General features: G+C 36.1%; 2 protein-coding genes across 3 annotated transcripts; both read left to right on the forward strand.

Annotated features, from left to right (window-relative positions):
* Window positions 1-216: 216 nt before the first annotated feature.
* On the forward strand, window positions 217-2,469 carry LOC142633524 (trihelix transcription factor ASIL2). The gene has a single exon (XM_075807761.1). It carries the CDS (start codon window positions 941-943, stop codon window positions 2,264-2,266), a length of 1,326 nt encoding a protein of 441 aa, XP_075663876.1. The 5' UTR covers window positions 217-940; the 3' UTR covers window positions 2,267-2,469.
* An 11,250-nt stretch (window positions 2,470-13,719) lies between these two features.
* Window positions 13,720-26,772, forward strand: LOC142634357 (uncharacterized). Of its 2 annotated transcripts, none has more exons than XR_012844125.1 (11): window positions 13,720-14,130; window positions 14,764-14,980; window positions 15,078-15,260; window positions 15,373-15,472; window positions 15,570-15,600; window positions 18,390-18,432; window positions 19,068-19,220; window positions 21,330-23,586; window positions 24,127-25,531; window positions 26,138-26,323; window positions 26,409-26,546. XR_012844125.1 is itself a non-coding variant. In XM_075808654.1 (11 exons), exons 2-11 carry the CDS (start codon window positions 14,922-14,924, stop codon window positions 26,471-26,473), a joined length of 4,377 nt encoding a protein of 1,458 aa, XP_075664769.1. In that variant the 5' UTR covers window positions 13,720-14,130; window positions 14,764-14,921; the 3' UTR covers window positions 26,474-26,772. The 2 variants fall into 2 exon arrangements, 1 of the variants encoding a protein (XP_075664769.1); XM_075808654.1 differs by having other exon boundaries at window positions 26,138-26,218; window positions 26,409-26,772.
* The last annotated feature ends 876 nt before the right edge of the window (window positions 26,773-27,648 follow it).

Genomic DNA, 27,648 nt, shown 5'->3' on the forward strand with positions numbered 1-27,648 from the left:
CTATTATTTAACACAATCAATATACAAAAGACACTTTTTCAAGTTTCTAATTTCTTTTTTGAGAAACAAACCCCTATATATATACATACACATAAACATCAATAGTGTAGGCCGACATCTTAGTTGCAAAGCATCAACATCATACAAAAAACACCTTTTCTTTTCCCTATTTTTTTTTAATTTTTTATTGTAAACACTAAAAATACACCAAATGTTAGGATTGAGCTTAAAAATGCAGCAGCAGGAGGCACCGGAAACCGGGGGTTCGGTAATTTCGAAGAAGCAGAGTGGCTTTTTCCGTCAAATAAAGACAAACAAACACACACCCACGCGGTTCTTTTTTCTTATACCTACCAAACCAAAAAAAAACCAAACCCGAGCCGGCTTTAACATCTCTGATTTTTTTTTTTATCACCTTCGTCATCAACGACCGGTGACGGAGTTTCCTCGCTCCAACCAATCACGTCTTGCCACCTCACCAATCCTCCTCCGACGCCGTTAATTTTTTAATTTTTTCCCCGTCAATAAAAAAACAAAAACAAAAAAAAAACTCTGAAAATATAAAAAGTCAGTCAGTCAGTCAGTCAAGTCAGTCATTATATTCGCCGATCGATCACTCTAAACAAAAAAAAATATCAATCACACAAACAAACCCTAATTTCTCTCTCTCTCTCTCTCTCTCTGAGAGAGCCTCTTTTTTTTTTCTCAGATCGCCTTATCCTGCGCTCACCGGCGCACGTTAGTTACGATCGTAATATTCCTTCCTTCCTTTCTTTCTTTCTTTCCTTCATACGTGTCCTGCGCTCACCGGCGCAGTTTAGCGCGGCCTCGTTTTAGAGAGGGAGAGATCTGGTGAACGTTAGACAGGACGGCGCACGTTAAGCAAGCGGAGGAGGTGGAGGTGGAGGTGGAGGTAGAGGAGGAGGAGCTGGAGGAAGAGATGGAGGAGGACGAGGAGATCCACTCGCCGCAGCGATCGCCGGAGTCGGAATCTCCGGCGTCGTCGACTCCGCCGAGACCGCCGTCGAACGGTAGGATAACGGTGACGGTAGCCTCTGCTCCGCCGCAAGCGCTGCCGACGCCGCCGCAATCTCACCACCACCACCACCACAACCACCACAGCAACAATAACAACAACACGCTAACCCTAGCTCTCCCGATTCAGCAGCCTCGATCCGCCGGTACCGGTGCCGGAGGATCCAGCGGAGGAGGAGGCGGAAGAGAGGATTGCTGGAGCGAAAGCGCGACGGCGGTGCTGATCGACGCGTGGGGAGAGCGGTACCTTCAGCTGAGCAGAGGGAATTTGAAGCAGAAGCACTGGAAAGAGGTCGCCGATATCGTGAGCAGCAGAGAAGACTATCGGAAGACTCCGAAAACCGATATTCAGTGCAAGAATCGGATCGATACGGTGAAGAAGAAGTACAAGCTCGAGAAGGCGAGGATCGCCACCGGCGGCGGATCGAGCAAGTGGCCTTTTTTCGACAAATTGGATCACTTGATCGGTCCCACTGCCAAAATTCCGCTCGCCACGCTCCCAAAAGTTCCGGTGGGAATTCCGGTCGGTAATCGGTCCTCGGCCGCGGCCGCAGCCGCAGCGGCGAGTCAGTACAGTAATAGTCAGATGTTTAATAAACAATTGAGTAATAGTAATAGTAATACTAAGCAGAAGAAGTTGGAATTGGTGTTGAGAAATAGTGGTGGTAGTGGGAGTGGGAGTGGTAGTGTCGGTGGTAGTGGTGGTGGTGGGCAGAGGTTTCAAATGTTTAAGAAGCGGGGCGGGGTGGAGACGGATTCAGACTCTGAATTGGAGGCGGAGGAGAGGGATTCAATGGATAGTTTACCGCCTCCCGTGATGACGAGGACGGAGAGAAAGCGGCCTAGGATGATGGTGATGGGGGGAAGAGGAGGGGGGAATGTGGAGAGGAAAGAAAGAGGAGGAGGAGGCGGCGGAGGAGGAGGGGGATGGGGGAATGCGGTGAGGGAATTGACTCAAGCGATATTGAGGTTTGGGGAGGCGTATGAGAAAGCCGAGAGCGCGAAGCTGCAGCAGGTGGTGGAGATGGAGAAGCAGAGGATGAAGTTTGCTAAGGAGTTGGAGTTGCAGAGGATGCAGTTTTTTATGAAGACCCAGTTGGAGATTTCGCAACTGAAGCATGGTGGTGGTGGTGGGAAGAGAGGAGGTGGTGGTGGCGGTGGTGGTGGTGTTGGGAATGCTAGTAATCATCATAGTAATAACAATAACAATAATAGTGATGATAGTAACTAGGGTTTTAGGATTTGAGGTTTTAGGATTTTTATGTTTTTTTTTTCTGATGAGTGAAGATATAGACCCATTGGAGAGAAGGATCTGTATTGGAAATTGGTAGTATTTATGTGTGTGTGCAAGTGTAAGTTTATTGAGTCTTAGTTTGATCAGAGTTGTAACTTTGTTAATTTGGTGGAATAGACTGATTAGATGCTTAAATTACAGTAGAATGTGACACCAATTGTCAATTTTTCTTTGCCTTAAGTTAATTATTCTACCCTTAGAAATGTGCAGCTTAAACCTATTGATTTAATGGTCTATATAATACAGTCTCTCATATCCTATGTTTGCTAGCTATTAGTTTGAATCTCATGCTCCTGCTTTTTCAATGAGCTTTGCTTAAAATCCATTTTTTGAGATGGTATGGTATGAAATGTGGGTTTTGCTTCATGTAGTTTCCTGTTCTGAGTGTAATTTATCTTCTGTGATTGTTACAGAACAGCTTACTTGGTTCTGGGAATTTATGTGGTAAAAAAAAAAAAAAAAAAAAAAGGAATTGGTAGAAGATATAGTTGAAGAACTTGATTCTTTCCCATAATCCTACAGTTACATTGTATGTATAGAAAATAGAAATGAGCTATCTGACAGGAGAAGCTCCTTACCTGGTGGAATATCATGCATTATCTGTTCAATGACATCTTCATGTGATATCTATGGCAATTCTATGCATTCATGAAGAGCTTAAAGGCCTTTTTCCTGAGATGATATGAAAAAGGAGCAATTCTGTGCATTAATGTAGTTTGCTATACCATAAAACTTTTTAGTCCTAGCAAATGCCTGTCAAGAAACTGATATCAACATCTCTGAACAGATTAATTCTTTCCAGTGCTTTAGAGTTTAGATACTATCCAAGGGGCATTAGGAGCAATTTTCTGCTAAAACTAGTCTGCAGGTTTGAAAGATGAGTTCACTCTTTGCTCTTAGAATTATTGATTTGCTAGGTGGAAGCCAGTAGGTCAATGCCCAGTATGACTGGCAAAACCATAAGATGTCATTTAGCAAAAAATGTAGAAAAATGCTGAGATCTAGAAACAGAGATGCAGGGTAAGAAAGTCACACTAAAGGGTGAATGTGTATGTTTAAACTAGAACCTAGCTTTCCCAGATCTGAGTCTGCTAAATGAACCTAGCACACTGAACATGTAAATTCCAAACCAGTGCAGGAGCTTCTCCAGAAGCATTCTGTGAACTGCTTCAAAGTTGCATCTCTTCATATAGAATGTGATGATCAACTTAAGCAACACATAATTTCTAATCCGTAAACCACACATAAATAGCATCCAATTCTAGATAGTAAGATAATCATTAATAAGCTGGAAAGGGAAAAAAGAATATCCAGGACATCAATGAATCTTGAAGGTGAAGTTGTGATCATTAGGCACTCCCTATATAATTAATGTGAAAATAACTTCACTGCAAGCACAAGCATCTTGGACTTTGTTAGCTGTATATGTGGCCGGCAATGCTACATATGTGTTGCCCAAAACTCATAATTAAAAATTACACAATTTCGCTTTCAGTCAGAATCATTGAATGATTTGAATGTGCTCCCATAGTGGATATCAGTGCTTCCATTTTTCATACTAGTAAAGAGAGTGGGGCTGATGGGCTCAAAAGCTAATAAAATCTCCCTGAACATCTGACAATATAGTTGAATGGTAGAAGCAACAAAAGCTGTTATTTATCTTTACATCAGTTTGATCGGATTCTAAAATGAGATCTCATCTGATTTTGACTTTTCAAGACAATATTTATTACAGAATAAACACAATGTTACTTTTGGTCTTACTATCTACTCTTCATATCTGCGTCCAATTGTGTTGCATTAATCATGAATGCTATAAGGTAGCATAATTTTTCATGAGAAATGTTAATGAATGTCCTTAGGCATTGTTTAATAATCTATTTAAAAAAAGTTTTTATGGAGAAAGAAAGAAAAACAATTAATGTTTTGACAGCTTTTTTTATTTCCCATAGAAGTGATATCAAAACTTTTCTAAAATGGATTGTTAACCAATACCCTAAGGACACTCGTTAGCATAACCCATTTTTTATTAATCAAAACTTAGGTATCGATACTCTAAATTTCTCAATTAAAAGCGCATTGGCAACAAGCTAATACGTTATATGGTTCTATATTTGTCAATAAGCCATGAAAAAAACCAAAGAACAGCATAGCATCCATAGCAGTTGAGTTAAAAATTTAGTTTTTTAGCTCCACAAAAAGATACTTTATCTATTTTACTTACTCACTTTACAAAACATGCTGCAGTAATGGATCTATTTTAGCTTTCAACACAATAAAATAATATAAACATCACAATAAAATAATATATCTACTACAATAAAATAATATATCTACTACAATAAAATAATATATTCACTACAATAAACAACAATCACAACCACCCACAACCGCTACCGCTACCACTATTACCACTGCCGCTACCGACTCTTCTACCGCCACCGCTGCCGCCCCCACCACTGCAATGATATTTTTTTACAACTTCATTTTTTCTTTTTCTTTTTTGAGAAAATTTACCACTTCAATCAAATATCCCTTCTTTATTTTTTCTTTAATATTTTTTATTATCTCTTTCTCTCTCTTCCTCTCTGTCTCTTTCTCTAAACCAAGATGAACCAACAAATGATCAAACTTCCACTCTTTCTTCTCAACTCAGCAAACCCACTGCCACCTAAACCCCAACATCACAACCCAACCACAGCCACCTCCAAATGACCACCTCCAAATCGTCGAGACCCACATGCCAGCCAAGTCGCACTACGCGGTCTGCAAGGAACAATTCCAACTTGGATCTGAGGCTCGCGAAATGTCTTGCCCGGTTTACTTGCACGAGTTGCCGAGCAAGCGAGAGCGAAGCCGAAACGAGAGCGAGAATGAGATTGCGATTGAGGCGGAGGAGACGGTGGGATTGATGATTTGGAGGTTACCGGGAGGTGGGTTTGTGGGTTATGTCATGGGTTTGTGATCTTTCTCTCTACTCTAACTGATCTGCCATGGGTTTGTGTTTTGTGGTGGTTGTATGAAATTTGGACCGGCGTTGCTTCGATCTTTCTCTCTACTTTATCTTTGTGGATTTGTGTTTTGTGATGTGGGTTTGGTGGATCGGCGTTGCTGGTGGTTTGATCTGGTGTTTTTCTAATGGCTGGGTGTCCAATTCGGTGGGTTTTATATGGATTTTATGAGCACCACCACCGGCAAGCTAGCCGGCGAAGCAAAGAGGAGATGAGGGATGCCGGAGAGAGAGAAATAAAGAAAAAGAGAAAATATTATTTTAATGAGAGAAGAGAGAGAAGTTTAATAATTTTTTTTTTTTTTAGCTTCTTGCTACAATGTACATCCATAAATAGATGTGCACTATAGCAAGAAGCTAGAATTTTTTACCTTTAGCTCCATTGCTGTAGTGTGTATTTTTTTGTTTTAGTGGAACTAAAATAGCTATTTAGCTCTACTACTGTGAGTGCTCTATTGTGTACTTTTTATTTGAACATAAGCCACGATACAAGGTGGAGCAATTCAACCATTGTATTTCATTAGTTTCCTTCCTAGAAGTTACTGAACCACTTGTTTTCTATAGAAGTGTTAAGATGAGCCAGAATAAGAAAAAGTGACACAGCCATTAGAAAAGGTCATTCAAGGGAAGAATTATATGCAGTTCTGTCCAATGACTTTCTTTGCATGAAGTAGTTGCTTTCAATAACAGTAATGAACCAGGCCGCTTGATATGGTATTGACATATATGTATTGGTAACCCAGTGGAGTTGGTCGAGTGATTGGGCACTCGGTCTCAAAATAGCTGTCTTGGGTTTAACTAGGAGTTCTCTAATTCAAGCGGGTATCAGCACTTTGAAAAAAACTCTCTGGGCTAGTGATTTACCCCGCTATGGGCCCACCTATCGCGAACAATGATTAGTCTCTAGATGAAAGTTTTGAGAAAATCATGTAGGAAACAAAAAAAAAAAAAAAAAAAAAACATATATGTATTGGTTGCTCTTAATAATCGAATCTGCACACTTCACATGGTATTTATATGGCACTTCTGCTATGTTTAAACCCAATTATTCATGCTATATAATACTATCGAACATGTATTTGTATTGGTAATATATACCTTTTTTTTTTTAATCTGTGGTTTGAACAGTGACAAAACATGGGAGAGAAGATTGATGAAACAAGAAATAATACAAACGACAAACTAAATTGTCTGACTAAGCATTCTACCAAACAACCACCTCGCAAATGAGTGCCGAAAGGATTTGGCCCTTAAAGTGTCCCCAAAAAAATAAAAAATAAAAGTGTATCAGACACTTTGTTTGGTCAGCAATTCACAACAGCTTACCGACTACATAGCAATGTCCCTCTAGAAGAAAAAAACACATCTTCCACAACCCTTAATTGCTGGATGTTCTGCAGTAAAGACAAGAGGATATCATTTGGACATCCAGTCATTCTGGACTGTGCCTGTTTGATATAGCAGTGTCAAATCTGCACCTTTTTTTTTATTAAGCTCAAATTTTTTTCAATTTTATTTTTTAGGTATAAATTTTTTAACCAATCTAAACACTCATTAGAAATATCAAAACGTGTCAGTTGAGTTACGAGTTCGTACGCTCCCAATGAAAACAAGCATAGCCATTCTCTATAGTCAATCTCATACATGTGTGAAGTGCCCCACTTATTATTCAAGTGGTGGGCTCCCTTTAAAATTGAAATCTAAGGCTGATTGTTGAAAGGCAAAAAGAAGTCCAACCATCATGCAATTAAGACCCTTAGATATATTAATGATTTTCTATGGTCCAACCGTTAAAATTACACTCAATGGTTCCTAGGGGCCACAAAAACAAGCATTGTCAGGTGAAGGTGTTGGTGGATCTTTTATAGTGGGCTCACAAACCATGTGTATCAAAATCCTCCATTTTGCTTTTGATTCTCATGATAAAAAGAAAGTCTTTCATATTTATTTTTTTCTTTTTCTTTAAATAATACTTTTGGGTTAACCTTAAATCCATCTAAAAGTCATGGATTTCTCATATTTTCTTCTCAATTATAATCCCAATCAAATGATAATAATCATATCATAATTACCAATTTAGATAAGTAAAATAGGTGGACTTTAGGGGGCAAATAGAGCCACATCCCACGTGCCTTAATGATTCATAATGGGTTTTGCTCAATCTTCATTTTTTTTTTTTTTTTGACACATGTTCAACAAGGATTGGTTAAGCAAAGTTTGTCAACAACCAAGCTAATCATGTTTGGCCAGTCACTCAAAGATGGAATACATTTTCATCCATTGGTGGCCACATTGAAAGTTTAAGATGTTAACCCCTTTGAGGAAGAAAGTAGATGAAGAAGATCTATGTCACTGACACGTACCCAAAAAAATTGGATTGTTGTTGTTGCTGCACAAGTGTCTTACATCCAAACCACCAACCAAAGAATAGCAAATTTTGCCAGTAATGAAGACTTGTATTCTCTTTCATTTCAACTTTTCTGGGTAAGAAAGAGACACAACGGAGGACAATATCATTGTAAGGATTTTACTTTTCTAGGAAAAAAGAAAAAAAAATATACCTTGTGTTTGTTTTTTTTTTTTTCCTATACTATTTTTCTGTGAGAGGCAAATTGGTAACTTGGAAGTTGGAATTGCATTTAATGAAGCCCACTTTTGGGGCTCACTAAATATATGATTACTTTTCACAGATAAAGATTAGATAATGCTACTGTAAAAGAAAAGAGTATTGTAGCTGATCAGTGAGTTTGATAATCTAAAGTTAGATTAAGACCTTTCATGCTTTAATTTGATCTTGAATGGTAGGTACGCATAGAATATGAGCAACATTCAATTTTACTTTTTCTATGAATTAGTATTTCTTACCCCCTTTCTTTCTTTGGGGGTCCTCTTTTTGGTACTTATATTATATATTCCTCAATTTCTTTTTCCAATGAATTAGACAACACAATTTTGGTAGGTACATATAGAATATGAGTAACATTCAATTTTACTTTTCTTGCTATGAATAAGAATTTTTTTTCCCCTTTCTTTCTTTGGGGTCCTCTTTTTGGCACATATACTATATTCCTTACCAATGAATTTACCAGCACAATTTTTATTATTTCAGTATTATTTAGTAGGTATTTTCACCAACTAAGATGAAGATTATGGCATTGGCACTTTTTTTTCTTTTTTTTTTTGTGTGCTACTTAGACATTCTGAGTTCAAATCTCCTTTTTTTTTTTTTTTTTTTTTTTCTATTGTAACTATCAAATTATTATTTTTTTAAATTAAAAAAAAAAAGTTAAAGCCTCCAACAATCTAGACAAAATCAGAGGAATAATCTCACCTCCTACACGACATCAAAAACACCAAATGAAAAATGGAAGTGATGGAAAGCATTCCAATAGAACTTTGCAAAACAGTTACAATTTTGTACTATTGTGGACCACAAAAATTAGAATTATGCATTGGCGCTTATACATTATAAAGAAGATTGTGCAGTACATGAATAAGACATTCATAGCTTCTTACAATCATGGCCTGGAAGTTAGAAAGACTGTTTAGCAAGTCAATTTGCCACTTGAAAAGTAGCTGACTCCCTTGGTTTTGTGAATGAAGTGCTCTTTAATTCCTAAAACTGCTGAATATCATGGTTCTTTAAATGCTTAATTCGAAACATGGATGAATAGGTTTTGTGAATCCTCGAAATAATTAAATGAATTAGGTTTTGCAATTTTGAAGAGGACACATGAATGAAGACCGGCCAACAAGTTGTTGCAACATCATTATAATATTGCCATCATGGAGGATAGGATGCAAATATTATCCATCTAATCGATTGGTAAATTTTGACATTGTATGGATAAGATAGGAAAATTTTATTGATAAGTGACAGAAAATGAAAAATTAACTGTTTGGCTACAATGGCCAAACCTCTGTTGACTTGATTAGAACTTAGTGGCAATTATTTTTTTTAACCATTGAAAATGGTAACTTTTTTTTGTTCCCATGACATTGATATCAAAATGGAATAACACATTTAAAGTGTACGGTACCAAATTTTAGGTGAAAAGAAAGAACATAAAGAAAAGAGCATAGGAACAAAGATTTTTTATTTCTCCTTATCTTTCATTATCCAAAAAGTTCTAATATTAGCAGCATAATTTAGTAAAAAGCGATTTACTCTATACTCTTTTATATTATGTATGTTTTTTACCAACAATAGTGACCTAGCAATTAATGTGTGCATTATTGAAATTATAGTGAATACGACTATGATCTTTTGACAAGGAAGAAAGGTGTATACAATACAAGCAGAACTCTGTTAGTCTATTTCTTGTATCTTAAGTAATATATCAATATCAAAAACTTTTCTTAGACAAATCAAAATAATAAATTGTTATTTGTCTTATATTTCAACATTGGCATGTCTAGTTCTTCCATCAATAAGATTCTAGATTCAAATCTCCCTTCTCCAATAATAATAATAATAATAATAATAATAATAATAAATCATGTATCAAAGATGAGAAATTGTACAAGAGTAGTGCTATAAACACATCGATTTTCATAACATTTTTTCACAAAAGATGACTTGGTAGGTTTTTATTAGTTCTTGTTTGGGCTTATCATTATTATCACTTCATAGTCTACCATTAACAATTTATGAACTTGGCATTTATAAACTATGTTGTGATAATTGTCATGGTTTGGGTAAATGTTATAGTAGTTTATTAATGAAGACATTTATTTGGTTATAGTGGGATGGAAACAGGATGGGTGGAGCTCAATTTTTTTATACACTAAATAAATACTTCATTCAAAACAAAATGAGAGAAATACAATCAGGAGAGGGCCTGGAACCATTTCTATCCATAACTTGAACTAACATAGGTGACAGGTTGGAGATGGAGACTAGCCCCGTTCAATTAAAAAAAGTAGCTCAATAGGCTAAGTAGTGGGTAGAAACATACCCCCTCTTAATACAAAAGAAAAGGAAACATACTTAAAGAAATTAGCTAAATACAAAATGTCCTCCATTCTTGTTTTGATACTCCAATGGGGAGTTGTTTCTCAATTTCTCAATGGCTCTACTTACATTCCATACATCTCCTTCAATCACAATACTCTTGTAACCTTCATTTGATGTAACCTTCATCAAGCAACACATCCCTCTTGCAGAGCATAATTGGCGAATTCTCTACCAATAACACTATTTCATATGGTAGTAACTTTATCATATTGATCACTTCATAATTTTAGTTATATTGAGCACCAACTCCACAATTTTTATAACATGTTTCGTTATCTTTGTTCACATTAGAATTTGACAAGTCAAATAAGATGATATTTACATTAAACCTAATAGTAGGTTTCATGACAGCACATAGTAGCTCATATTTAATTTGGGTAGACAAAAACATGATCACATATATCAAATAAATTTATCGTATGGTTAACAACTTATGTGACATTTAACAATAACTCTACCCCAAAAAAAATCAATATATACCGCAAACATTAGAAGTAGAATAGAAGTAGCTATCATAAATTTGGCAATGGTGAGTGGACATGGTTGGTAGTTGCTTGATACCACACAACTGACAAAAGACTGCCATGTTGGTAACGGCATACACTTTGGAAGGTCTAAAATTGATACTAGACAAACAACCATTAATAAACTAATAATTTCCCATGCACAATCTCTCTAATACTTAACTATCATTGTAGTTAAAGTGATGGCTCACAAGTCATATCAATTTCTAATTTCTTGAGCTCAAATATAACCTATGAAATAAGGTTTTTATTTTATTACTATTATTTTTTTGTACTTTGTTACTTTAGTAAACGGCCAATCTCCTAAGTTTGATTTTCAAATTCTTCTCAAAAATTAAAGAATAAAACCGTCTTTTTCACCTTGATTAAAGCCCTACAAAATTACCATCAATTGTGTTAAATGACTTTCATTTTAAAAAATAGTAATAATTAAGGGATTTTGTTGTTATCATGTTGATGATTATAATTATAATTATTTCTATTATTAATAGTATTTATTATTCCATATGAAGCTGTGCTGACTCAAATGATGGTGACAAGTGTCACAAGATAAGTGGAGTTGAAGAACAATATAATAGTTTCTTTCGAGGACTTTTAAAGGAGGGTAATTGGTAAATTCACATATCCAAAAAAATTTAGAAAAACCAGGGTCACTGCTTGGACTATACGATATCCTTTTTCTTTCTCTCACTTTTAAAAGTTATTTTTTTTCCCCAAAGAAACCGTTAAATTTAGAATCTCTACTTAATAGTGGATGTACCCAATTGACCGTGCTTAAATTACAAAAATGCCCACCTCATTCAATAGTGGTCCATCCCATGATTCCACCTATAGGTTACAAGATCATATATGTTTGGACAATGATGCCCATTTTCTTCACAGACAGCTTTCCCACCAGGCATTATTCAAAAAAAGAAACAAAAAGGGAAAAGGCATTATTAAAGAATGAAAATAAAATCTATATGTTGCTTTCATTATCTCCTTTTAATTTATAATATTTGTTTGAAATTATTTTTCTTCCTTGACATGTCAATGAGCCATATATATTAGGAGTGAAATGATATTGAAATAATTAAGGATAAATTGTAATTTGTTATTTGTAAATAAGAATTTCTTTGCATGAGAGAATAACTATGAACATGATAGAAGTTTTTCTTTCTCCTTTTAGGGCCAAAACACACATATAGAAGACGTAACATGAACATAGAAGTCTTAACTCTTAACTCTCATGTAGTTTGCATTTCCATTCTTAAGTAGTAGTTTTCCTTTTCAAATTTTTAATATAACACTGATTATAAGAGAAATTTGATATGATTTGTTGTCGTATTTAATGATTCGTGTCTCTAAATTAGCCTGAATTTTCAATTAGCATTTGGAAGTTTCTCATTAACATAATTAGATTGATTGTGAATTTTCTTTTAATTTATTTCTCTTATAAAACATGAAACTGGATGAATTAATAAATTGTCAAAAAAGAAGAAGAAAAAATATGAGTTAATCAAATCATTACCTTTTATGAAGACAAATAAATTTTTCTAATTTCTTTTTATAATTATGTTCATTCTTCGTTCTATATAACTGCTGTGGGCTTAGGATCCTAGGGGTAGTTCTAAAATTTCGTTGTTTATCAATCGCAGAAAGTCTCAAATTTTTTACTTCTCTATGAAAGTAGACTTAATAACCATTGATGATGCTTCCAAAGGCAACACAACTTCAACCTCAAGTCCAACTGAATCATGTAAACACCTACTATGAGAATGTTCCTTTGCACAAGTTGTTTGGCTTCATGCTCCATTTTGGAACTTATTTAGGCAGCCATATTGATTAGAATATCGACATCAAAATTTTCACACATTTTCCTATGAGATAGGTCTAATTTAGTGAAATGACCATATTGATTCGGTTAATGGATACTCTTATGACATTTGTAAATGGAAAATTTGAAGAATGAGATAAGTCTAATTTAGTTAAATGACCATATTGGGTTCGGTTAATAAGGGTACTTAGGACATTTGCAAATGAATTATTTTACAAAAGTTTTGATATCATTTTCTTGAGAAATACTCTCTCCGTCCCAAATTGTTTGGTTTAGTTAAAAAAAAAACCAATTATTTAAGGAAACATTATTAACTACCTTATCTTTTTGAAAAAAGATAGAAATTTCCTAAATTACCCTTAAAACAAATTTGTTTTTCTTTGTTGAAGGTTTTTTTTTAAAAAAAAAATTTTAATTTGAATAAAGATGGCATGTATAGTGAATTTCAAAATTTAGGTTTTTAATTTAAAAAAAATGCTCTCACAAATAAATTAAGCGCATAAAGGGGATGTTCGTAAATTAATGGTGTTTGACTTTTCAAATAAGACATAATTTTGGGACATCCCAAAATGAAATACAAGCCAAACTTGGACGGAGAGAGTATAAAAATTGTTAAAAGAATTGTTTGCTTTTTTCTTTTTCCATTCAAAGTTTATAAAAATATTTTCTAAACTAATGGCCTGTTTAGATGGAGGTAAAAGGAGGAGAAGTGGAAGGGAGTAGAGTAGAGTAGAGTTTTTTTTTTAAGAGGAGTAGAGTTGAGTTGATTAAAAATAAGCTGTTTTTATACTAAATTTACTCAACTCTATTTTTTTTTTCTCATTCTCAATTCAAACGGACCATAATATAGTACCGTTTTCTTTTTTAATTTGAAAAATAACAGCAAGCTAATATCAAGTCAAGCCCATTTGAGTAAATTGGCATGACCAACAACACCATACAGTCAAAAGACTATTTCTGTAATTTCAAAATTTTAACATCACACTGTTATGACTTAAAAGAGTCATTGTCTCTCAAAATCCTACTTGAACTATTTTTGGACTTGCAAATTACAAACAAACTTGTCTGAAAGCACACACAAAAAAAACACACACCTATACTCTCTCTCCTCTGTCCTCTCCCTATCTCTCTCTACTGTATCAGAGAGTGTAGAGAGAGAAAGAAAGAAAGTAATACATTTGAGGGAAGAGTAAAGCAAAGACTATCTTGTCAATGTTAGGGTTTTCTTAGAACTTAAAGAATAAAAAATAGTAAACAGAAACAAAAATAAACCCATTAAAGTAATAAAAAAGAAAAGAAAAGAAAGTTATTCTCAAAGAAGAAGAAGAAGAAGAAGAAGAAAAAAGTGGAATATATAAAGCTCAGAGAGTGAAAATGTTGGTAAGCATTTGAACCCGATTAGGAGGATCCGATTTCTACAGTCCAAGATCTCAGGTACTCTTTGGTTTCACTGATCCCTCTCACATTTACTTAAATTATTGCAAAAGACTAATGGGTATTTTGAAAATTCTATTTTTGTTTCTGGGTTGTGTGTATTAATGCGTATATTTATTTGTATGTGTTTATTTTCATCTGGGTCTGGCTTGGTTTTGCATTTGAATTTGGATTTATGAGTGTAAACTATGAAGTCTTTGTGGGTTTGGTTTGGTTTGGCATTTGGGTTTGGATATTTGTTGAACCAGATCTGGGACAAGTTTGATTTGTGTGAAGTTTGGGTTTCTATTTTAGTTCAAGAGCTTGAATTTTTTTGGTGCATTTGGTTTTGGAGTTGTTCTTTGGGATTGAGATCTATTGGGTATTTTTGGTAAGCAATCTGGCCAAAAAGTTTAGTGGGTTTTAGCCACTTGTCATCCACTTTTTTAATTTGAACTTATTTTTAGTAATCTAGTTGGATTTGAAATGTGGATTACCATAGATGGTTCTCTTATTTGAGTTGAATAATTAAAGTTTCTCACCTCTTTATTAACTTCATCTTTATTTGTAGTTTATGAATTTAGATTATGTATTTGCATCATCACTTTTATAAATGGTAACTATGTTTCTGTGTATTTTTATTGATTTTTCCAGAATCTACATTGTGGTAGTGGAGTTTTGTGATTGAAGTTTTGCTGGTTTATGACTTGAATAATTAAAGTTGTGAGGATCTGGGCTTGCATTTTACTGAAAGTACATCTGGGTATATGAATAATTCAGAGAAGAGCTAATTTAGCAATAGTAGGGGGAAGATGAAGTCTGACATGCCTCTTGATTATGCTGTGTTCCAATTGTCACCAAAACGTTCACGGTGAGGATAACTGTTACTGGGTTTTAGATTTTAATATTCTGTTTTCCTATTTGTATTGTTTTGATATGGGGTTATAATCTTCTTCCTTTCTGGGCAGTTGTGAGTTGTTTGTCTCAAGTGATGGAAACACTGAGAAGCTTGCATCAGGATTAGTAAAGCCATTTGTGACCCATTTAAAGGTTGCAGAAGAGCAGGTTGCACTTGCAGTTCAGTCGATTAAGCTTGAAGTTGAGAAGCGAAGAAATGCTGAGACATGGTTCACTAAAGGAACACTGGAAAGGTAATACATACTGCCAGTTGAAACAAATTTTTAGTATACTTGGATTTTGCTGCCTTTCTACATAATACAGTTTTAATTTTTCTCTTTGACTTGATTGGAACTTGTTCTCCAGGTTTGTTCGGTTTGTTAGTACACCAGAGGTCTTGGAACTGGTTAACACATATGATGCAGAGATGTCTCAGTTGGAAGCAGCCCAGAAAATATATTCACAGGTAATAACCACAATTCAATTAATTAGACAACCAATGTGCTGATAATTGGAAATACAATTATTTTTATCACTGAATTTGGGAAATTATTTTATGTCAGAGGGCAGGAGATCAGAATTCTGGGGCATTAGGTATGCTTTGTTTCTTTCTATTTGACTTTAGATAGTTTATTTTACTTCTAACCTCGGATGGTCTCATTACAAGAAAACTTACCATGCAAAATCCTGTCTAGGAAGACATTATATATTTTATACACAGAAGCAAGTATGATGTTTAGGAGTTAATGTTGTATTATTCTTTTGTGATATTATGTGGACAGTACCAGTGAAAGTTTAAGCTGAGACTGAGAAGTGGGACATTAGAGTTAGTGGAAATGCCCAGTGGCTGACCATTATTGTTATTTTGTTTTAATCATTACTAGTGGCAAAGTCTGAGTTGCATTGGTTCTCAACATAGGCATAAACCAAGGTGCCAATGGTTGGTGATGCTGGTATGATCAGAAGAATAGCAATAGATATCCCATTGAGACTGCTGAATTTCTTGAATTAATTTTCTAAGGTGCCTATTAAAAACCTTGTACATGCTGACATTATACATAATGGGAATGTGCCAATGAGCTCTAGCTTGAATGGCACCTCATCGCCCTGTAAATGCATGGTGGAGGGGAGGTTTTGGGTTCATTGCCCACTAGGTCCATGTGAAATTACTAGTCAAGAGAAAATTTTTACATAGTGATAAAGGATAAAGCACAGAGCATCAATTTCACCGGAATGTTGTCAATCTTTGAAGCATAAACTGCCACAAACTGGACTAAATTCTGGCTAGTGGGGATTATTTTATATACATAGAGCACAAATCTATGCAAATGTCATCACTGAGTGCCTCTTCGTGAAGCCTTCAATAAGTTATGCATGCCAAAAAGCCTTGGAGTCTTGTCAAGATCAGATTCTTTTTGATGCAGTTATATGTTAAGTTATACATTCGTGGTGTAGAATGTCAAGCTGGAAGTATTCAATTAGAATGACTTCCTTATAAGAAAAAAAAAAAAAAATTATAATCTCATATAACCTGCTAATATAAGTCAAATTCATTAGCAATAAGAATTTTATTTTCTTTTTTATCTGATAATTTAGCTTATTCCTCATAGAGGTGATCTACTTAAGTCACATGATTTATTTTGACATTATCTATGTAATTATGATCATTTTCTTCTAGTTATACATGGTGGATCAGTCACTATAGTTGCATCATCAATACTCATCTTACACAAGGTTGGGCACTTATATCAAGTTGCATTTAGAATGAGACTACACTAAGTTTGCATTTGTATGTAGTGCATTGGTGCCTAAAGAAATAAAGATTCCATTGTTTATGTTATGGCCAATTTACTTGGCAAAGGACAAAGGGGTTGGGGGGGGAGCTTGATTGTGTGCATGCAATCATAGCAAGCAAGTACTACAAACATATATTGAAATTTTAACAGCGTGCCTTCATGAATATTGAAGATCAACACCCCATATCCTTGCAAAAATATGACACTAGAGTTTTGCTATGGATTGTATTGAAGAAGTTAGTGAAGAGGAGAAACTTATTTCATCATTTTGTTGTAGACAAAAATGGTTGCATCATGAGAGAAATATCAGAGAAGAAAAAAGAAAAAAAGAAAGGTCCTTTGACCTAGGTAAAGCCCATTACCTGTTCTTTTAAAGCTTGGATCTCTTCCTTGGAGCTGTTGGGATCTACTGGCAAGCTCAGTTTCATTAGGTATGGAGCACTGGATCAGACTTGGGAGTGGGGCACCGAGGCGAAGATGTACTGATGATATTACTGCAAACTTTCTATGGGCAATGGCTCTTATAGTGAAGACAATCTAGGAACTGGGAATTGGTGGCTTATCCAATGGAATCTCACATAATTAACTTGCCATTGTACTAAGGGTATTATGCTAGGCCTGGTTTTTGGGTTAAACACTTAAAGTGTATCTTTTGATCCAAGTGGTGGCTCATTGGCTCAATAAGTAGACCTCTCTGATTTAGTGAATTTTACTGTGAATAATTTTGTTTGCCGGCAAGGGTTTCTTCTGCTTAATCAAGTATGTGATGCATTTTACGTAAATTGGTCTACCTGTTGTGTTGATGCCAGTAGCACACTACTGAGAAAATGAGTTGGAGTTGTGTTCTGCTGAGGGACATCTGCTAGAGATTTTGTTCCAAATCTTTTCTGTTTAAGAGCCAGTCATGAATTGTTTATTTTACTGGAGATCATTATCACATTTGAGCCTATAGAAGCGATTATGGAGATTCTTTAGGGAAATAACTATTGAATATACCTATGCATGAAATTTAGTCCTTTGTTTTATTTTTTGTCCATACTTCTTTTATGTTTTTTGTGGGGGGGGGGGGGGGGGTATAGGATGTTGTGTCATACAATTGTGAATTTGCCTTCCATGATACATACCCAAAAGAAAAACGTAATTTTTCTATGATGTCATGGGTCATGATGGTTTCTGGGGGGAATTGGAAGAGGAATGCAAACTCATCCTGAGCTATTGTTTTTGGTTAAATCATTACGTAACATATTTTAACAGTTGTGGTAATGCATCCTGAAAAGTTAGCTCTAGGAATTAAGTTTTTCTTTTAATAATCAAGCATGTTGTTGAATTCTTTGTTGTCTGTTGTGTTAAGATCAGCTGTTTGCCAATATTACTAATGTTATCTTTTACTTTGTCAATTTCCCATCTTCAGTATGGTTCTTTGGAGAGTCTCATTTCCTTGGAATATGTCATGGGCTATGTTCTGCCTAGGTTATTAGACGCCTGAAAATTCTTTTGAAATATTTTATGTGGGAACTGTCTAGTAAAAGCTACATTATTTTTAAAGCACGAGTTGTTAATATTCTGATATTGGATAATATGCTCCAGGTGGAGATGGAATAGGAACCGCAGGAGCAGCAGATGCAACAAAGTAATACTTACTTTTCTTCCCCCCAAGTTTTTGTTTAAACTAAATTTGATCAGTTTTTCAAATTGCTTAACATTTACTATATTCTGGGTTTCATTTGAACTCTTTGGGTTTCATTTTGTTTTGCAAATGTTCACTTAGTCAATTGCACGTGCCCTTTAAAAATCAGCCATTGAAGATACTTTTGATATTTATTTAAGATGAGATCTCCCTTTTTGCTGTGACTGATGTATGCTAGCTTGGATCCTGCATCGCAGCAATAATGTTTTGAAGCCCTTTTTGGTTTTTAATAGAGTAGGTCTGGGATTTTCACGAACATAGGAATCATCATATCATGGAAGTCGACTGGAGTATCAAAGATTTAATGTTTTGAGCAGGTGGACAAACTAGCATACATGGTCAACAGTTAAGAAAGCGCAAAGACAGTTATGTTGATCATGACCAATGATTGAAGTACACAGTTCATGATCATAGTAAATTGCATTAATTTCTTAGAAAAAATGCCATCACTTGGTCATCAACAATTTAAAATGACAAATTATTTTATAACAGATGTTCTTGATATGTTGTATTGACAACTCTCTGAGTTGCTTACTTTCTTTCTTATTTTTGTTTTGCTATTTTCACCTCTTATCCAGGAAGGAGCTTCTAAGGGCCATTGACGTACGGCTTGTTGCAGTTAGGCAGGACTTGACCACAGCTTGTGCTCGTGCATCAGCTGCTGGTTTCAACCCCGATTCAGTGTCTGAACTCCATCATTTTGCAAATCGGTTTGGCGCCCATCGCTTGAAGTAAGAACTCTCTGAGAAATTCTATCTTCAACTAAACCTTATATAGCTAAAGCTCCTATTCCTCCTCTCAGTGTGTGTGTGTGCGCGTGTGTGCCTATTCATGTGTGCGTGTGCGTGTGCATGTTTGCTTGTGGATGTGGCATCAAGTGAATCCAGCTTTTTGTAGCAATTTAGTCCTGGGGTTTGGTAGCAGTGAAAGAGGGAAGAATCTTCCTCTGGTTTGCTGGGATGGCAAACACAAAAGAAAAGAGAATTGAAGAGGAAATGTTTAAAACTTCTCCCCCTTCAGGTCAAAATCTCTTCCCAAACTGAAATAAGGTGGAAAACTTCAAAAGTAATGCATGCTTGACGGGAACCTTTTATGCCACAATGCTTTTTCATCAACACCAATTGCAAGTGGTGTGGACAATGGAAAATGAAAATCCCTTTTACTGAAGACATGTAATAAGGGGGAAACTAATATGACTTAAAATTAACTGTTGTTTCAAGTTTTCTCTCCATACGCTTCACCATTTCGTTGGGGGGTTTATATAGAAAACATTAGCAAGTATGCCAGGTCAGTAATTTATTCACAAAACTTTACCCTCACAACTAGATTTTCTAATAGAATAGAACATAATTGCCAAGATTTTACCCTTCACCTATTCTTCCCTTGACCCTGCTCCTCATTGTGTTATCTTATCAAAGGATTTTGACACATTGTCTGCTGAATTGGTAGCATATGCAGTCAAGTCAGGGAGATACCTTGTTTTTTAATGGAAGTTTAACTTATTTGCCATGTTGTCAACTAATTCTTGGTATAATCCCAATGTCTTTTGAAACAGCTTGTGTTGGAAGAGTCAGTTGGGGCATTTTGGAAACCAAAGTGCAAAGGTTACTTCTTTTTGTTTCTCTTATCATTTAACTTGAGTCTTTTTTTCCCCCTCCAAAATTTAAAAACCATGGGAGTGTGTTCTGGTTTTATTTGGTTTTTGAATTGGTTTTTTTTTTTTTTTTGAATTTATTTTTTTAATGTTCCTATTACTTGGCGAAGTTTTTGGTTTGTGAAAGTAGCTCCCATCACTAATTTTTCCATAAAAGTCCATTGTCATTTTGATGATTTTGATAATGCCTCATTTTTATAAAAAGCAATAGTGATGAGGGCACTAAAAATTGAATCATTATGGTTCCGTGCAGTTTTCAAATGCCCCAACTTTAGGCCCTTGAGTGAGGAACTTGTTAAGCTGTTTAGGCCAATAATAATCAATGTTGATAGGTCACATCATCCCGGGTCCACTTGCCTAAATTTATGCAATTGCCAAGCTACTTTGAAAATGAAATTCTAGCACCTATCCTTAAAAATGCTCAGTGATAGCCAAAGATATAAAATAGGCTGGCCTGACAAGTGCTTGTGATCTATCATTTGGTGAATAAGATTTGTCAGATGTGAGAATAGGAAAGCACTGTAAACATTTTTAAATATATATATTTTTATCTAGGGTCATTATTGTCATGGGCTATGGTTGTATTTCATGATTGGTAAATCATGAAATCTCCACAAGGTGCATCATATAAGTCCCAAATTAAACAGAACCCAGATCTTGTTTCCTTTCAAAACTTCGTTCTTTGGGTTAGTGGGGCCCATTCTTGAATTGACCAATTGTTGGCCTGCTCATTTGTTCCCATTCCCCACTTGTCGGTTTCATCAAGGGGTGGGTAATAAATCCCAATTTTTATGGGGGTCAAGCTCTTACTATTATGTGCCAAAAGTTACCAAAGCTCCTCAATTTATCAATTTTTACAGTCTTTAACATGGTAAATTTATGCTGGATACCATCTGTTCTTTTACTTTATGGTGGACCCATGACAAAGATTTTATGATTTTTTTATCTAGTGGACCATGTTGGACTTATTGAACAAGTCTAATTTAATTAATAAATAAATAATAAAAAAGTACCATCACATTCAATATTGATTTGGAAGTTACAGTAGTTATAGGGGTCCTTTCCATTTTTCAAAGCCCATCTGGCTTTCAATTCTCTCTCACCTTTTAATATAGTTGTACCTTTTTTTTTTTCTAATAAAATAATTTTTTTTTCTTTTTTTTTTTTTAAATTTTTTTGTGTGCAGTGAAGCATGCACCAAGTTTATGACACTGTGCCAAAGAAGACCCGACCTCATAATCAACACATGGAAGCCAGGTGTCGACGACACAGCCGTCCGATCATCCACAGGGTCTGACATGTCAATCGATGACCCCACTTCAGCAGAAGACCCAAACAACGGGACCCACCACCCAACAACAACAACAGCCGGTCAAGACCAACAACAACATCAAAAACAACAACAACACAGTTATGGTACAGCGCAAAACCAATCACAGATCTCCACGTGTCAGCAGCCCAAGTTCCCCACAAGACGAAACTTGAACGAGAAAAACGAACCCAACCAACCCGCCAATACTGCAACAACAGCACAACTTACAAACAACATTAACAACAACAGCAACGACAACAAGAAAGAAGATTCTTCGTTTTCTGTGACCGAGTCATCAGACTCTCCGCCATTTTCTTCTTCCATAGCGGCGAGTCAACCTGCGAGGCGACTCAGCGTGCAGGACCGTATAAACCTCTTTGAGAACAAGCAGAAGGAGACTGGCGGCAGTGGTGGTAGCGGTAGCGGTAGTAGTGGTGGCAAGCCGGTTGTCGTAGTTGGGAAGGCGGCAGTGGAGCTCAGGAGGCTCTCTTCTGACGTATCTTCTGCTGCCGCGGCCGCGGCGCCACCTCTGCCGGTGTTGAGGAGATGGAGTGGTGCCAGTGATATGAGCATTGATGTTAGTGGAGAAAAGAAGGATGTAGTAGAGAGCCCCTTGTGTACACCGTCTTCTGTTAATTCTCCGTTTGTTTTGCAGCCCAAATTGAATAGTAGTAATGGGTTTTTGGGCAGTGGAGCTGAGGATTGTAAGGATAAGGATAAGAAGGGGTTGTTGAATGACACTGCAAGCTCTGTTGGGTTGAAAGATCAAGGTAAAGAAGAGGAAGGTGTGGGAGTGAAGGGGCGGGCGAATTGGAAGGATCATAAAGTGGGGTCTTTGAATCAATCAAGGGATTTCAGTGATCAAGAGGGGGTTAAAGATCATCAAGTTGTGGGTTTTGCAAGCAAGGTAGGAGATGGTGCGTCTGATGGTGGATTTGTAAATAGGGATCGGTCTGAGGTTGTTGGAGGGAAGAATCAAGTTGGAGGTTTTGGAAGCAAGGTAGGGGATGGATCATCTGATGGTGGATTTGTAAATAGAGTCGGGGATTCAGGAACGGTGACTCAATCGCGGTCTAGGGCTTATAATAGTCATAGCCGCTCCTTTTCGGGACAGTTTGAAGGTGGTAGTGGGCTAAAACTTCGGGAAGCCGCCCCTTCGGGTCTGGTCAAAGGAGTTGAGGGTGATCAATTGGATCCTCAGTCCAAGTGGAGATCTTTTACGGGAGAACTAGAGGAGGTGGGAAAGAAAGAATTGGGTTCATCAGATAGGCAACAAATGAAAGTGGAAGAGTCTGGGAACATGAAGTTTCAGAAAGTGGAAGAATCTGGACCCCAGAACATGAAGTTTCAGAAACCAGTTTCTGCTAGTCGTGAGCAGATTAAGAAGCCTCAGGGTGGTAGGAAGGATGAGGCTGGTTTTTCTTATGAAAATAGCAAGTTGGATTATCCTGGTAAAAAGGCTTCGGAGGCTCAAGAAAGCATTTCTACGATGCCAACAATGCCATTGGAGCAAGTTCAGAGAGTTAGACAGTCTAAGGGAAATCAGGAGCTCAATGATGAGCTGAAAATGAAGGCTAATGAACTTGAAAAGCTTTTTGCTGAGCACAAGCTTCGGGTTCCTGGGGATCAGTCTGGTTCTGCACGGAGAAACAAGCCTGCTGAAAAACAAATGGAAAAGGCAGCAAGTTCACAGTATAAAAAACCAGAAGCAGTGGAGGTAGCTCCTGCACAATTATCTGAAAAACCTTCAGTGATTGAACCAGTTGGGACTTCTATTAATATGGCAAAGTTCAATACCTCTACCCCGCCGCCAATGAAGATGGTAGATATTCAGGATTATGGTGATAGTCTGAGGAAGAACTTTGCTGAGCTTCATTTCACAGATGATTCCAGAGGAAAATTCTATGAGAAGTACATGCAAAAAAGAGATGCTAAACTGAGGGAAGAATGGAGTTCCAACAGGGCAGAGAAGGAAGCCAAGATGAAGGCCATGCAGGATAACCTTGAGCAGAGTAAAGCTGAGATGAAGCTCAAGTTTTCTGCCTCTGCTGATAGGGATGTCTCTAGTGCTCGTAGACGTGCAGATAAACTCAGATCTTTCAATTTTCGGTCGAGTGTGAAGAGGGAACAGGTATTCTTATTATAGTTATGTTTTTAGGAAATAAGTGTCCCCTCATTCAAATTTATGTACCTTTGAGTATGATATCAAGCTTAATGAGGAGTTGTTCCCAGCTAATTGTGCTGTCACTTGGGATTTATTTGAAATTGTATAATTGAATGCAAAGCAATGGTTCTTAAAAGCTTTGACACATTCACCTATATTTTCTCCTATCCTCCATGGATCATTATTTTCTACATTTTTCTCCTGTCATTTAACACCACACCTATAAGTCCTAATATCATCTATTCTCTTAACCAAATTAAATAGAACTTTTCATGCTTATGAGCTTAATCCCAAAACCCAAAGGAGCGAGCATGTAGACTTATAAGTGCTTATCGGAGCTTAAAGTACTCCTTTTGAAGTAGACTTGGGACTAACATATAGGACATAAGTGCTAAATCTGATGACTTGTATAATTTGATGTGTACACTCAATCTTAATTCTGAAGCCGTATTTTGGTTTTTGATTTTCTTTCTTGTAACTAATCATAATAAGATTGTGCTTTCACAGCACCCAATAGATTCCTTTCAGAGTGAAGAAGATGAAGACCTTTCTGAATTTCCTGAACATAAATTTTATGGACAAGACAGATTTTTCAGCGAACCATCTGTGGGAGATGTTGCTTCCAGAAGCACTCAAGCAAAGAAGATTTTGCCTAACAGAAACATGTCTACATCTACTCCTCGCACCACAGTAAATTCAGTTACACGGTCATCAGCCAAAGTCTCCAATTCCAGTACTGGGAGGAGAAGAGTGCAAGCGGAAAATCCTCTTGCACAGTCAGTTCCAAACTTCTCAGATTTCAGGAAAGAAAACACAAAACCTTCTTTGGGAGTCGGCAAAACAACCCCCCGCTCACAGGTGAGAAACTTTAACCGCAGCAAGAGTATCAGTGAAGAGGCACCAAATGCTAAGGAAGAGAAGCCACGGCGGTCTCAGTCCTCAAGAAAAAGTGCCTCTAATCCTGTAGAGTTGAAGGATTTGTCTGCTGTGAACTCTGACAACTCTGTTTTGGCTCCATTAAAATTTGATAAAGAGCAGACTGAGCAGATCCCATCTGAAAAAATTTCAAAGAATGTGGATTCAAAGGCTTTCCTCAGGAAGGGTAATGGCATAGGTCCTGGTGCTGGGGCTAGTATAGCTAAGCTGAAAGCTTCATTGGCATCCGAGACTTTGGAAAATGACGAAGAATATGAATCAGCAGATGATGTGGATATGGCCAAAGAGGAAGAAGAGGAAGAAGAGGAAGAGCTTGAAACCATGCCAGTCGAAGATTGTGCTGACATGGATAATGGAGAAACAAGACTAAGTCAAGAATATGACAAGTCAGCTAATTCTGGGTCTGAAAATGGTGATTCCATGATATCTCTTTCTCAAGTGGACCCTACTTCTGTTGCTGAATTGCCTGCTACTGTGGCTTCAACTTTCCACAATGTAGGATCTCTGCAGGACTCACCAAATGGAAGCCCGATCTCATGGAATTCACGCATGCATCATCCATTTTCTTACCCACATGAGACATCTGATATTGATGCTTTTGTGGATTCTCCAATTGGGAGCCCTGCATCTTGGAATTCTCATAGTCTTACCCAAACAGAGGCTGATGCAGCTCGAATGAGAAAGAAATGGGGAGCTGCTCAGAAGCCTATTGTTGTTGCCAATGCATCCCACAATCAATCTCGTAAGGATGTCACAAAAGGGTTTAAACGGCTGTTGAAGTTTGGAAGGAAAAGTCGCGGGGCTGATAGTTTGGTTGACTGGATCTCTGCTACAACTTCTGAAGGAGATGATGATGCAGAAGATGGGCGTGATGTTGCCAATAGATCATCAGAAGACTTGAGGAAGTCCAGAATGGGATTCTCACATGGTCATCCTTCTGACGAGAGCTTCAATGAGAGCGAGTTCAATGAACAGGGTAACTTACTCTTTCCCCTATTTTTAAGTTTTTCATATTTATTATTTTTACTTTTAGAAGTAAATAAATTTATTGAAAAATCAATAAGAAAAGCAGTGCCCAAGTACACGGACTGTATGCAAGTGATACCACAGAAAGAAATAAGAAGAGAACAAAAGTAACGAATAAACAGGAACTAATGAAAGCTCATGGAATCCCAAAATCTAGAAAACCTTCTGCAGAAAATGGAGTTCAATTGTTGGCAGCAAGCATAAAATTTTGTCACTTAATAAAAAGATTTCAGGAGTTCCATTGGTGCTGCTTGCTTATATGGGTTAAGTTTCAACCATCATTCTGTTAAATGATCATTTTTCTAAATGTAACTGCTGCCAACTTTGAGTTTATGGTCTGCATGATAGCCACTTGCAACTTATTTAGAGTGTGTAACTTGTTTTCCACTGGGTTAAATTATGCTTTCGTTATTTGTTGCATCTTCTCCTCTATCTGTCTATTTCTTTTCTTTTTTATGCTTGGGATAGACAGAGAAATGTAACATCACTTCTCTAGTTGATCACTCAATAAAATTAAAACAAAAGTTGATCAATCAATCGCTTTCATTTCTTTCAGTCCAAGCCTACAGCTCTATCCCAGCACCTCCAGCAAACTTCAAACTAAGGGACGATCATATGTCCGGAAGCTCCTTAAAAGGTATGGTTAATCAGCATTAATCTGATTCTGTGTTGTTTATCATACTTTTCCTAGCAGTAACATTATCAATGCGATGGAGCTGAAGAAATAGTCTCTCTGTCAGAGGTGACTCTTGATCAAAATAATTAATCATTAAAGAATTGTTGAACATTTTTCTGACGGTGTAATACCCAAATTTTTAATCTTACAGCTCCAAGATCATTTTTCTCGCTCTCATCATTCCGAAGCAAGGGAAGTGATTCAAAGCCTAGATAATCATTGAGTGGATGGTCCAGAGCAAATGTGTTGGATTGTTGAAATTGGTAGGGTGTAAAGGATTATAAGATACAAATGCTTGAGGTAGGGATGATACGAACATTTATAAAAGATCTAGAATGGACTATGTATATCTTCTTGGTCTCATGAGGCCTTCCTCATGATTTAGTCGGTAATCTCATAGTGTGATTCAATATGTTGTATATGCTATTGAACGAAGAGTCGCTATTTTTGGTTGTATTTGTCAAAATTTTGTGAATGTTTGTAATCAATTTACGTCAGAGACTTTTGTCATTGAATTTTGTTGGGAATGATAGGCACTTATTGTTTACTAAACCAAAAAAGAAGTCTAGAACACAACAAAATGGCACAATAATTTCACAATACATTTATTTTTAGCTGTGGTAAGTTTCGGTTTGATATATTATTATTTATTTTATAGAAATGTTATTTTCATAACAAATTCTAGACGGTAAGTTATTGATTTCAAAATGAACCCACAACTAATATTACTTTTTTATCCATCAATAGTAGCTTACCTATGATTTGTTGTGAAAATATTGTGGATTTAGCATTTTTTTTAATTTGATCTATAAAAAATTGAGATTTCAACAATTGTGAAAATATTGTAATAATAACAAGTGTTATAAAATTTTCAAAAAACTTTTATTTTCAATTGTGGTATGTCACAGTCTCATATTTTATTATTTTATTTCGACATATGAAAAATTGACATTTCAATAATTGAAAATATTGTTAAATTTGTTATGTCAATATAATATATATATATATATTAGCTCATATAAATATTTAAAAGAAAAAAAGAAGAAGAAACCAATGACCAAAAAAAAAAAATATCTACTGTGCCAATCAGTAGCTACTGTTCATTTGCACATTTGCGCCTTTTATTTTCATAAAACATTTATGTCTAGTTGTAGTTGGTTAGAGTCTCATATTTTATTATTTTATTTTAACCTATAAGAAATTGACATCTTAATAATTGTGAAAATATTGTAAAATTTGTTGTGTCAGTATAAGAATACATATACCAACTCATATAAATATTTAAAAGGAAAAAAAAAAGAACAAACCGATGACTGAAAAAAATAATAATAATGTAGTTACAGTGCCAATTAAACAAACCAAAAAGGCACTATAGCTACTGTGCATTTGTA

This window comes from Castanea sativa, chromosome 5 (genome assembly GCF_040712315.1).
Source record: "Castanea sativa cultivar Marrone di Chiusa Pesio chromosome 5, ASM4071231v1".
Lineage (NCBI taxonomy): Eukaryota > Viridiplantae > Streptophyta > Magnoliopsida > Fagales > Fagaceae > Castanea > Castanea sativa.